Raw genomic sequence first — 13,116 nt, forward strand, 5'->3', positions numbered from 1 at the left:
CTGAGCGTCTAGTCTTTCGGATGAGACGATAAACCGAGGTCCCGTGTGCAGCACGCACTTGGCGCACTGAAAAAGAACCCATGGCAACGAGAGTGTTGTCCTCTGGCGAAATTACGTAAAATGAAATCCACTTTCATAGGTACACAAATGTGTAAGCATGCACTCAAGGCCTGACTAAGCGCGTTGGGTTATGCTGCTGGTCAGGCATCTGCTCAACAGATGTGGTGTAGCGTGTATGGATTTGTCCGAACGCAGTGACACCTCCTTGAGAAAGTGAAAGTATCAGTGTATTTCAAAAACGTTTTTCTCTAGCAACATTTTTGACCCACTTGTGTAAACAAAGTGAGTCTATGTTATAACCCGGGTGTTCGAGTGTGTGTGTGTGTGTGTGTGTGTGTGTGTGTGAGAGAGAGAGAGAGAGAGAGAGAGAGAGAGAGAGAGAGTATGTGTGTGTGTTAACTGGTGAATTTCTGACTGTTCGTGCATAGATGCCACGAGTAATGTTAATCTGACCCTTCTAGAGGGGAGAAGAGAAGAGAACAAAATCATCGTACGAACTGCTTGCAGACCCACGGGATGGGGGTGCATACTCTGGGCATTCCACTGGACTCCCAAGGCATTGTGCCAGAAGAGCTGGAAAAGGTGTTGACGTCATGGAATGACCTACATCCGGGCGCCAGGAAACCGAAGCTGCTTTACGTCATTCCCTCCTGCAGCAACCCCACGGGAATAACGACCTCCCTGGACAGAAAGCGGGCCATCTATGACGTTGCCCGGAAACATGATCTGATGATAATGGAAGACGATCCCTACTATTTCCTGAATTTTACCAGGGTGGGTAACGTTTTCACATGAATCTAGCAAGGGATCCTACCCAGTACACTCAAAACATCCTTCTCAGTTCTTCCACGTCCACACTTTCACACACTTTTTTTTTTCTTTTTTTTTTTTTTGCCCCATCATCTGCGCCGTTTCAGTGGCATTACTCCCACGCCGCTCATTTAAATTCCTCCATACACGGCCACACCCGGGTTCGTCCGTCACAGTTCCAGCGTCGGCAGTGCGCAGGGAACCATCGATGTTAGGTCGCTTGGAGGCCACACACCAGAGGAGACCCTGCACTGCTGCTGAGTCACTTCGGTGGTGTTCAGTGGTGCCTGTTCTGATTTAACGTACTTAGGACACCACCTAGTAAGCCCCCTACTAACCACAATTATGGCTTTTTCGCGGAGCCAGACTGAGTGAGCGTCCCCCCCAGAGTGGAGACCGCCACCACGTCCCTCAAACAACAGCCCCTCATGAATCTGCCGACACTGAAGACATTGACAGGACTCACCCCAAGCACGGAAGTGGAGGGGTATCGAAACAGGTCAGCATGAGAGTAGGGCATGAAAGGTTTCACACACTTTTTCACAACAGGGTCGGTCTGTTATTTTGGGTCTGTACAGCGGAAGAAGGGATACAATGTCATGTTCAGAATTTCCTATTGGAAAAAGCGCCAAGGACCTGCAAGCACGTGGTATGTTGCCGAGTAGTACACGTCAGTGGTCTTTGGATGATGGGTGGCACACGTCACGTACTGACAGAATGAAGGTATTTGTATTGTATTTGTATTTGTATTTCTTTTATCACAACAGATTAATTTTCTCTGTGTGAATTTCGGGCTGCTCTCCCCAGGGAGAGCGCGTCGCTACACTACAGCGCCACCCATTTTTGGGGGTATTTTTTCCTGCGTGCAGTTTTATTTGTTTTTCCTATCGAGGTGGATGTTTTCTACAGAATTTTGCCATGAACAACCCTTTTGTTGCCGTGGGTTATTTTATGCTGCACATGGGACCTCGGTTTATCGTCTCATCCGAATGACTAGCGTCCAGACCACCACTAAAGGTCTAGTGGAGGAGGAGAAAATATCGGCGGCCGAGCCGTGATTCGAACCAGTGCGCTCATATTCTCTCGCTTCCAAGGCGGACGCGTTACCTCAAGGCCATCACTCCACTTGGTAAGCACACGCGCAAGTCACAGTGTTTGAAATCACCAACCACGAAACACGGCGAGTCGGGACTGGTCAGCTGAAGGGAGCGGACAACATCGTCAATGTCAGCACGTGCAGCACTTGCAGAAAGGTGGGGCGAGGGGGTGGGAGAGGGGGGGGGGGGGGCGTTGGGGGGGGGAGGGGGGGGGGGGGGAAACAATACACTGTCACAAACAGCTGGTCCATCTCACGCGACAGTGACACTGACAATAACTCCGTGCACACCTGGCGTCGTATTGATGGGGCGGGTGTCAACGGAAACTGTCCAGACTAAACGTGTTGTCCGAGACAATCCATTGAATATGGCACCTGTCACACCAGTGTTCCCTCACCTACAGACACACACCACCACCACCACCGTTATTTTATTTATTTATTTATTTATTATAATTGTTTTGTCTCTGTTCGTTCTATATGGCACTCCAAATCCACTGATTTCCATACTTCCATCACTTACATTGTCACACAGACATATTTCTGTAAAAGCCATGAAACAGGTATTTCTAAAATCTGAAATGAAACTAGTGTTTGCCTGCAGTTTTTGTTTTGTTTTTTCAAAATTCACACTCCTTGCATTTGGTCTTATTGAACGCGCATTGGACAGAATGATGTAGGGAAGAGGGGGTTGGTTCTTGTGTCGTTGCTGTCTTCTTTGCCTGGATGAATCTGGTTCTCGTAGGTGGCATTCTAATAAATTTCCACAGAGGAGAAGGAGGAGGAGGAGGAGGAGGAGGAGGAGGAGAAGAAGAAGAAGAAGAAGAAGAAGAAGAAGAAGAAGATGATATAACACAATCCAGTCCTGATCGTCTGGGATTTGACGCTCCATCCCCAAATGTATTGTGTCATTTCACGAATGATAATAATAATAAGAAGAAGACGACGACGACGACGACGACGATGATGATGATGATGATGATGATGATATATCACAATCCAGTCCTGATTGTCTGGGATTTGATGCTCCATCCCCAAATGCATTGTGTCATTTCGCGAAGAAGAAGAAGAATAAGAAGAAGAAGAAGAAGATGATGATGATGTATCGTTTCACGAACCATCCTGTGTTGTGGTGTGGTGTTTGGTGCAGCCACTGATTCCAAGTCTTCTCTCCATGGATGTGGATGGTCGGGTTGTTCGCTTGGACAGTTTCTCCAAACTGGTAGCTCCTGGGTAAGTGTCCGTTTTGTCTGTCTGTCTGCCTGTTTTGTCTGTCGTGATTGTCTTTCCGACTGCTAATCTGTCTTCACTGTCTAGCCTTTCTTGCTGGGCTATTTGTGTGTGTGTGTGTGCGTGCGTGCGCGCGAACTTGCGAGCGTATTATGTTTCTCGATTGGCCAGTACACACTTCACTCTGTCTGTCTGTCTGTCTGTCTGTCTTTCATTCTCTGTCTGTCTCTCTGTCTCTGTCTGTCTGTCTGTCTGTCTGTCTCTGTCTGTCTGTTTGTCTGCCTTTCTCTGTCTCCCTCTCTCTCTGTTCCACGATGATCTTTGTATTCAAACGAAAATCGAACACACGCACGCACGCACGCACGAGCGCACACATACACAAACACACGCACACGAGTTATTGTTTTTCACGTGACACGACCCATCAATAATTCGCTCTCAACCACTCGAACTGGGGACGTATCGGACATGGCACGTATTAAACCTGGTACTTATCACACATGGCACGTATTAAACCTGGTACTTACCACACATGGCACGTATTAAACCTGGTACTTACCACACATAGCACGTATTAAACCTGGTACTTACCACACATAGCACGTATTAAACCTGGTACTTATCACACATAGCACGTATTAAACCTGGTACTTACCACACATAGCACGTATTAAACCTGGTACTTATCACACATAGCACGTATTAAATCTGGTACTTATCACACATAGCACGTATTAAACCTGGTATTTACCACACATAGCACGTATTAAACCTGGTATTTACCACACATAGCACGTATTAAACCTGGTACTTATCACACATAGCACGTATTAAACCTGGTACTTACCACACATAGCACGTATTAAACCTGGTACTTATCACACATAGCACGTATTAAATCTGGTACTTATCACACATAGCACGTATTAAATCTGGTACTTATCACACACAGCACGTATTAAACCTGGTATTTACCACACATAGCACGTATTAAACCTGGTATTTACCACACATAGCACGTATTAAACCTGGTACTTATCACACATAGCACGTATTAAACCTGGTACTTACCACACATAGCACGTATTAAACCTGGTACTTACCACACATGGCACGTATTAAACCTGGTACTTACCACACATAGCACGTATTAAACCTGGTACTTACCACACATAGCACGTATTAAACCTGGTACTTATCACACATAGCACGTATTAAACCTGGTACTTACCACACATAGCACGTATTAAACCTGGTACTTATCACACATAGCACGTATCAAACCTGGTATTTACCACACATAGCACGTATTAAACCTGGTATTTACCACACATAGCACGTATTAAACCTGGTACTTATCACACATAGCACGTATCAAACCTGGTATTTACCACACATAGCACGTATTAAACCTGGTACTTATCGGACATCGGACCTGTGACGTTCCGTGATGCCCCCACCACCACCCACCTCTCTCTCTCTCTCTCTCTCTCTCTCTCTCTCTCTCTCTCTCTCTGTCTGTGTCAATGCTTGGTGGACTCATTGAAAGAACTGTCCTCTCTGTCAACACAGACTTCGGACGGGGCTGGTGAGCGGGCCACGCCCTGTGCTGCAGAAGATGACCACCCTCAAACACCTCGGCTCCATCACCAGCAGCGGCCTGTCTCAGGTCTGGTGAGAGACACGGACACGGACACGGACATTGTTTTATTGTCATTGACAATACCTATCCTTTGGCAAGAGGGGGTGGGGGGAGGGCTGGGGGGGAGGGGGAGGGAGGCAGTTTTATATATATATATATATATATATATATATATATGAATGATATTGAAACATAATCAGTACATTTTAGCATATAGAGGTGTCAAATTTGACAGATTCATCAGGTATATATGTAAGTTACGTTTGAATTTTTGGAAATTTAATTCAGTTTTAAATTTTTGGGGGATATGATTCCATAACCAGCCCCTGAATATGCAAGGCTTGCTTTACATAAGATAATCGTTGTAAATGGAAGGTTTATTCAGAGATGCAGGAAGGGGGGTGGGGGAGAGTCGGTGGCAGGGGTTGGAGGGGGGCAGGGTGGAGAGCGTGGAGCGGGATGAAGGGAAAGGGTAGATGGGGGAGGAAGAGGGAGGGAGGAAGGGAGAGTGATGGTGGAGGGAGGGAGGGAGGCAGGAGGGGAAAGGATGGTGGAGGAAGAGGGATGAAGAGAGAGAGGGGGTGGAGGGAGGGAGGGAGAGATGACAGGAGGGGAAAGGAGGATGGTGGAGGAAGAGGGATGAAGGGAGAGAGAGGGAGGGAGTGAGGGAGTGAGAGGGTGGAGGGAGGTAGGGAGGGAGAGAGAGGGTGGAGGGAGGGAGGGAGAGATAACCGGAGGGGAAAGAAGGATGGTGGAGGAAGAGGGAGGGAGGGAGAAGGTGGTGGAGAAAGAGGGATGAAGGGAGAGAGAGGGTGGAGAGAGGGAAGGAGGAGGGAGCGGGAGAGATGACAGGAGGGGAAAGGAGGATGGTGGAGGAAGATGGAGAGAGGGAGAGGGTGGTGAAGAGGAAGGGAGGGAGAGAGAGGGTGGAGGGAGGGAGGAGGGAGCGGGAGAGATAACAGGAGGGGAAAGAAGGATGGTGGAGGAAGAGGGAGGGAGGGAGAGAGAGAGTGGTGGAGGAAGAGGGATGAAGGGAGAGAGAGGGAGGGAGGGAGGGAGGGAGAGAGAGGGTGGAGGGAGGGAGGGAGGGAGAGAGAGGGTGGAGGGAGGGAGCGGGAGAGATGACAGGAGGGGAAAGGAGGATGGTGGGGAAGAGGGAGGGAGGGAGAAGGTGGTGGAGAAAGAGGGATGAAGGGAGAGAGAGGGTGGAGAGAGGGAGTGAGGAGGGAGCGGGAGAGATAACAGGAGGGGAAAGGAGGATGGTGGAGGAAGAGGGAGGGAGGGAGAGAGAGAGGGTGGAGGGAGGGAGGGAGGAAGGAGAGGGAGAGATAACAGGAGGGGAAAGGAGGATGGTGGAGGAAGAGGGAGGGGGGAAGAGAGAGAGGGTGGAGGTAGGGAGGGAGGGAGGAAGAAGATGGGAGAGATAACAGGAGGGGAAAGGAGGATGGTGGAGGAAGAGGGATGAAGGGAGAGAGAGGGTGGAGGGAGGGAGGGAGGGAGGAAGGAGAGGGAGAGATAACAGGAGGGGAAAGGAGGATGGTGGGGAAGAGGGAGGGAGGGAGAAGGTGGTGGAGAAAGAGGGATGAAGGGAGAGAGAGGGTGGAGAGAGGGAGGGAGGGAGATGGGAGAGATAACAGGAGTGGAAAGGAGGATGGTGGAGGAAGAGGGAGGGAGGGAGGAAGGAGAGGGAGAGATAACAGGAGGGGAAAGGAGGATGGTGGAGGAAGAGGGAGGGAGACAGAGGGTGGTGGAGAAAGAGGGATGAAGGGAGAGAGAGGGTGGTGAAGAGGGAGAAGGGAGAGAGAGGGTGGAGGGAGGGAGGAAGGAAGGAGAGGGAGAGATAACAGAAGGGGAAAGGAGGATGGTGGAGGAAGAGGGAGGGAGAGAGAGGGTGGTAAAGAGGGAGAGAGGGAGAGATAACAGGAGGGGAAAGAAGGATGGTGGGGAAGAGGGAGGGAGGGAGAAGGTGGTGGAGAAAGAGGGATGAAGGGAGAGAGAGGGTGGTGAAGAGAGAGAAGGGAGAGAGAGGGTGGAGGGAGGAGGGAGCGGGAGAGATAACAGGAGGGGGAAGGAAGATGGTGGAGGAAGAGGGAGGGAGGGAGAGAGAGGGTGGTGAAGAGGGAGAGGGATGAAGGGAGAGAGAGGGTGGAGGGAGGGAGGAAGGGAGGGAGGGAGAGTGGAGGGAGGGAGGAGGGAGCGGGAGAGATGACAGGAGGGGAAAGAAGGATGGTGGAGGAAGAGGGAGGGAGGGAGAGAGAGAGTGGTGGAGGGAGGGAGGGAGGGAGAGAGAGGGTGGAGGGAGGGAGGAAGGAGAGGGAGAGATAACAGGAGGGGAAAGGAGGATGGTGGAGGAAGAGGGAGGGAGGGAGAGAGAGGGTGGTAAAGAGGGAGAGAGGGAGGAGGGAGCGGGAGAGATAACAGGAGGGGAAAGAAGGATGGTGGAGGAAGAGGGATGAAGGGAGAGAGAGGGTGGAGGGAGGGAGGGAGGGAGGGAGAGAGAGGGTGGAGGGAGGGAGGGAGGGAGGGTGGAGGGAAGAGAGAGGGTGGAGGAAGAGGGATGAAGGGAGAGAGAGGGTGGAGGGAGGGAGGAGGGAGAGGGAGAGATAACAGGAGGGGAAAGGAGGATGGTGGAGGAAGAGGGAGGGAGGGAGAGAGAGGGTGGAGGGAGGGAGGGAGGGAGGAGAGGGAGAGATAACAGGAGGGGAAAGGAGGATGGTGGAAGAAGATGGAGGGAGGGAGAGGGTGGTGAAGAGGGAGGGAGGGAGAGAGAGGGTGGAGGGAGGGAGGAAGGAGAGGGAGAGATAACAGGAGGGGAAAGGAGGATGGTGGAGGAAGAGGGAGGGAGTGAGAGAGAGGATGTTAAAGAGGGAGAAGGGAGAGAGAGGGTGGAGGGAGGGATGGAGGAAGGAGATGGGAGAGATAACAGGAGGGGAAAGAAGGGTAGTGGAGGAAGAGGGAGGGAGGGAGAGAGAGGGTGGAGGGAGGGAGGGATGGAGGGAGAGAGAAGGTGGAGGGGAGAGAGAGGGTGGAGGGAGGGAGGGAGGAAGGAGAGGGAGAGATAACAGGAGGGGAAAGGAGGATGGTGGAGGAAGAGGGAGGGAGGGAGAGAGAGGGTGGAGGGAGGGAGGGAGGGAGAGAGAAGGTGGAGGGGAGAGAGAGGGTGGAGGGAGGGAGGGAGGGAGAGAGAGGGTGGAGGGAGGGAGGGAGGGAGGGAGAGAGAGGGTGGAGGGAGGTAGGGAGGTAGGGAGGGAGGGAGAGAGAGGATGGAGGGAGGTAGGGAGGGAGGGAGAGAGAGGGTGGAGGGAGGGAGGGAGAGAGAGGGTGGAGGGGACAGAGAGGGTGGAGGGAGGTAGGGAGGGAGAGAGAGGGTGGAGGGAGGGAGGGAGGTAGAGAGAGGGTGGAGGGAGGGAGGGAGGGTGGAGGGAGGGAGGGAGGGAGAGAGAGGGTGGAGGGGACAGAGAGGGTGGAGTGAGGTAGGGAGGGAGAGAGAGGGTGGAGGGAGGGAGGGAGGGAGAGAGAGGGTGGAGGGAGGGAGGGAGGGTGGAGGGAGGGAGTGAGGGAGTGAGAGGGTGGAGGGGACAGAGAGGGTGGAGGGAGGTAGGGAGGGAGGGAGGGAGGGAGGGAGAGAGAGGGTGGAGGGAGGTAGGGAGGGAGGGAGAGAGAGGGTGGAGGGAGGTAGAGAGGTAGGGAGGGAGGGAGAGAGAGGGTGGAGGGAGGTAGGGAGGGAGGGAGAGAGAGGGTGGAGGGAGGGAGGGAGGTAGAGAGAGGGTGGAGGGATGGAGGGAGGGAGTGAGAGGGTGGAGGGAGGGAGGGAGGGAGGGAGAGGGTGGAGGGAGGGAGGTAGGGAGGGAGAGAGAGGGTGGAGGGAGGGAGGGAGGGAGGAAGGAGAGGGAGAGATAACAGGAGGGGAAAGAAGGATGGTGGAAGAAGAGGGAGGGAGGGAGAGAGAGGGTGGAGGGAGGGAGGAAGGAAGGAGAGGGAGAGATAACAGGAGGGGAAAGAAGGATGGTAGAGAAAGAGAGTAAAATGGACGAGATGTAGGGAAAGCGAGCAGAGGGGGTAGAGACAGACGGGGGAAATGGGGAAGAGTGGTGGGAGGTGGGAGGTGGGGGGGGATAAAGGTAGGGTGGAGAAGGTAGAGGGGAGATGCGAGTAATTGAAGGGAGTGAAAAGAGCGGAGAGAGATGGAGAGAGAACGAGGGAGAAACAGAAAGGGAACGAAACGAAATATTATTTTACCAGGGTAATGAGATCAGCAAAACATATGCTTTTTCCCCCACCCAGCCCTGGGGTATAAAAGAAAGGGGAAAAAAGAGGGATGTGGGGGGTGGGGGTGGGGGGGGTAGAGCTGCATCAAAGAACACATGAACACAGAACTATTAACAAGAAAGATATCAACGACAAATTTCACTGAAAATCACATGAGAAACTTATGTAAAAGGACTACTACAAAGCAACAAACAAAAGAACTCACAAATCCCCACCCCTACCCCAGTCTCCTTCCCTCCAACCCCATGCACATAGTGAAAGCCTTAGAGAGAGAGAGTGAGGGGGGGCGGGGTGTGTGTGTGGGGGGGGGGGAGGGGGGGCAGCTGCAAGGCTCAAAGCAAACAACGAGACCTTGTCAACACCTGCACTTTGAACACTACACTGGTTCCTTGCTGAAGCGCACATTTCCATTACCGCACAAACTTTCTCTCTCTCTCTCTCTCTCTCTCTCTCTCTCTCCCGCCCACCCTGGCGAAATCTGTTGTGATAAAAAAGAAAAAAAAGAAATACAAATACAAATAGTTTCTTCTCAAACTCTTGACCAGTCTACACTTCTGGTCTTGTCGTCTGTCTCACCTCTGTGTCACCACAGCAACAACAAAAAAATATACACCGCATCAAGTCAACAGTTGCTTACAAAACAAACAAACAAAAAACAAACAAACCGAAAGTGCTAAAAACATACCTTTGTTTAGCCACACAACACAAATTAACCACCCTTATCCCCGTTGTCTTCTATTATCAAATTCATTACGGACCAAGTATTGTTCTGATCTCAAGAGCATATGCTTTAGTAACCTGACGATTAAGCATATAATTTTTGACTGTAGCTTGATGAAGCCTTATGTACACGAAAGTGTGTCTTCACAAGTGACTGAGAACGTTGATGTTTTTGACTTTTTGCATTCATTATCAGTTGTTTCGCTTGTCAGTTTAACGACTCCTCTTACGAAGTCCTTTAAGTAATTTCCTGTAATTGTATTTAGATTTTTTTTTTTCAAAAATCACTCTCATTTCACCCTCATTTGCCCAGTTTCCCCCAACCCTCCATTCATTCACATCTCCCACCCCTTCTAACCGATAATACTCAAATGTATTCATAAATACTTTAACAAAATGTCTTCAATCATCGATATGTGTGACAGGACATTAAACAAAAATTCCTCCTCCACCTCCGCTGTTTTCTCTCATATCAATTTTTCAAACAAACCTACAGGCCATGTCACACCACCTAGAAACCACACATGGTTGTTTGGGTTGCTTTTAGCTTTCGGTAGTCTTGTGTGGGAACGTGTCGCAGAACTGACTGGTAATTTTTTTGTGTTATTGTTGTCATTAATGCTGTTGTTGTTTTGTTGTTGTCTGTATACGTACTATTACGTCTGTTTTGCTTAGAGTGCTTTCGTTACATTGCCTACATTTTACTGTAAAGCTTTTGTGTGCCTGCCCCTCGACCTCATGTTTTCAATAATACGTCATTAGGCCTAATGTTTATCAAGGAAAGAGCACAGTTGCCTCATTCCCGAGAGAAAGGGGTAGGGGGCGGGGTCACTGCTCTAAAAATACATGCATAGCTCATTGGCCAGGAATGCTGAAGCCAACTGGACGACATATTGTTTCTCGTATCCGGCCGTCAGTCCGTTGACAAGTCGTCTGCAAACTGGTGGTAGTTCCTGAACTGCAACCGTATCTTCGATGAAATCGTGTTATGCTTGCCCCCACGACATGCCAAATGTTGTGTCTTGATTGAAATTTGCCAATGGTTATTACAGGGAAACAGTGCAGTGACACGTGGCGCAAACTTGCAGTGGAGACACACACAGGAATGTCAGCTTAACTAACGCCGCGAGCAAGTGAAAGCTTGCCGTGAAGCCAGCTGAGCGTTCGGCTACACATATGAAGTCACCGCTTCGCGCTATACTGACATGAGAATCAAAATGGCTGATTGAACACTTCCGCTGGCTTCAGTTAGCAAAGGGGCTCAGAGAAGATATGCGCCATCCATGTATTTTTAGACCAGTGGGGTGGGGGTAGGGTGTAGCGAAGAGAGAGGGGGGTGGGAGTGGAAGAGGGGCAGAGGTATGTGACATCTTTTCAGTTAAAGTCACATCAAACCACGACCTTAACTTTTGCCAGTTCCGCACTTCTTCAAATTGGGACACGGAATTTAAATGACAGAAGAAGTAAATGGAAACAACTGCATTGCATTAATAAGCATTCTTTGAAGTCTAGGTTTTAAAGCAGATTGGTCATTTCATTGTTTGAAATCCAGGTCTGGAAGCAGAATTCAGTTCTGATTATTTTGAGATACAGACTTAAAGGCACAATCCATTTTTAATCATCTGTAGTCCAGGCGAAAAATTCCTGTGTGTGTCTCCTCTGTAAGTTTGCGCCACGTGTCACTGCACTGTTTCCCTGTAATAACCATTGGCAAATTTCAATCAAGACACAACATTTGGCATGTCGTGGGGGCAAGCATAACACGATTTCATCGAAGATACACGGTTACAGTTCAGAAAATACCACCAGTTAGCAGACGACTTGTCAACGGACTGACGGCCGGATACGAGAAACAATAAGGAAATGGATGTCTTGGTTATCAACTGAAAAGATATGCTCGATACTAACTGATATGACGTAAAACGTGCAGGTGATGTTATCGGAAATGTTACGTCACTGGGGCCATGACGGGTTTTTACGTTACGTTGATTCTGTGATGGAATTTTACAAACGCAAAATGGAGATGGTCCTCAACACCGCCAGAAAATATTTGACCGGTAAGGATTTTGTTTCTCTGTATGTTATAATTTATTCCTCGTCATGATCCTTTTTTGGCTGTGGTTTTGAAATCCGCTGTTAGAATACATTCTATCCTCTCGCCCCCCACTCCCTGCCCCCCAACTCCCCAGAACACCCCCCCCACCCCCACCTCCCCGCTTCCCACCCTACGGACCCCCAGCCATCCCTACACCTAAACTCATTCAGATTGACTGTTTACAAGAGAGAGAGAGAGAGAGAGAGAGAGAGAGAGAACTCGAACTCGGGACGTTTTATCAGTTTAGGCCACAGCTCGTACTGACGGGGATGCAGTAAAGGAACAAAATTCACCCCCAGAAACGGAGTATGGCTGCCTATATGGCAGGGTTTAAAAAAAAAAAAAAAAAAAAAAAAGCTCACACGTGTACATGTATACGAGTGAACGGGGAAGTTGCAGCCCACGAACGAAGAAGAAGAAGAAAAAGAAGAAGAAGAAGAAGAAAATTCACACAAAGTTGCAAACTGGCCCATTTACACTGGCATTATTGAAAGCACTTTTTTTTTTTTTTACAATTAGTTCATTGAACTGAACACTGTGTTGCGCCGCTTAAAGACTTTGTATATGTGCATACATACACACGTTCCTCACTATTGCCATAAGCAAAGCAGTCTGGAACGAATAATGGTGTTCAAAATATGTTTTTTGGGAATGTACTTGAGCCGTAAATGAAGAAAAGCGTTCGTTCGTTTATTTATTTATAGTCTGTTCATCTAAGATGATGGTATTTGACTGAAAATAAATGATATTATTATTATCATTTGGATTATTATCATTTCTATCATAATGATGATTGTTATTATTAATTAGAAATCGACATTTCTGTATATTCGAATGAAAAGGGGGGACGGTTGAGGTGGAGGGGAGGTGGGGGGCGGCAAGTGGGAGGGTTCTAAGAAAGGAAGAGAGAGAGAGACAGACAGACAGACAGACAGACAGACAGAGAGAAACAAAAAAAAAATGAAGAAAAGCCTGATAACAAATAAGATAAGATAAGATAAGAATAACTTTATTATCTCCAACTGGAGAAATTTGGTCAGGTGCATTATCACAACATAGACAAGTAAACAACATGGGGACCATAACTGTAAAAGTCAACAACATCTTTTACGAATATTACGAAGATACAAATGTAAAAAAAATATCCTTTACACCGTTTCATACATACATCCACACACTGCAGGTAATAACTAG

General features: G+C 49.2%; 1 protein-coding gene across 1 annotated transcript in view; it reads left to right on the plus strand.

Moving 5' to 3' along the window:
* Positions 1-576: 576 nt before the first annotated feature.
* LOC143295123 (kynurenine/alpha-aminoadipate aminotransferase, mitochondrial-like) overlaps positions 577-13,116 on the plus strand; it is a 19,086-nt gene continuing 6,546 nt past the window's right edge. Inside the window, exons 1-4 of the mRNA XM_076606686.1 lie at positions 577-834; positions 3,117-3,199; positions 4,769-4,865; positions 11,758-11,884. Coding sequence (XP_076462801.1) covers positions 577-834; positions 3,117-3,199; positions 4,769-4,865; positions 11,758-11,884 — 565 coding nt within the window. The remainder of the gene's footprint in view (positions 835-3,116; positions 3,200-4,768; positions 4,866-11,757; positions 11,885-13,116) is intronic.

The sequence above is a fragment of the Babylonia areolata genome, chromosome 20 (assembly GCF_041734735.1).
Source record: "Babylonia areolata isolate BAREFJ2019XMU chromosome 20, ASM4173473v1, whole genome shotgun sequence".
Taxonomy (NCBI): Eukaryota; Metazoa; Mollusca; class Gastropoda; order Neogastropoda; family Buccinidae; genus Babylonia; species Babylonia areolata.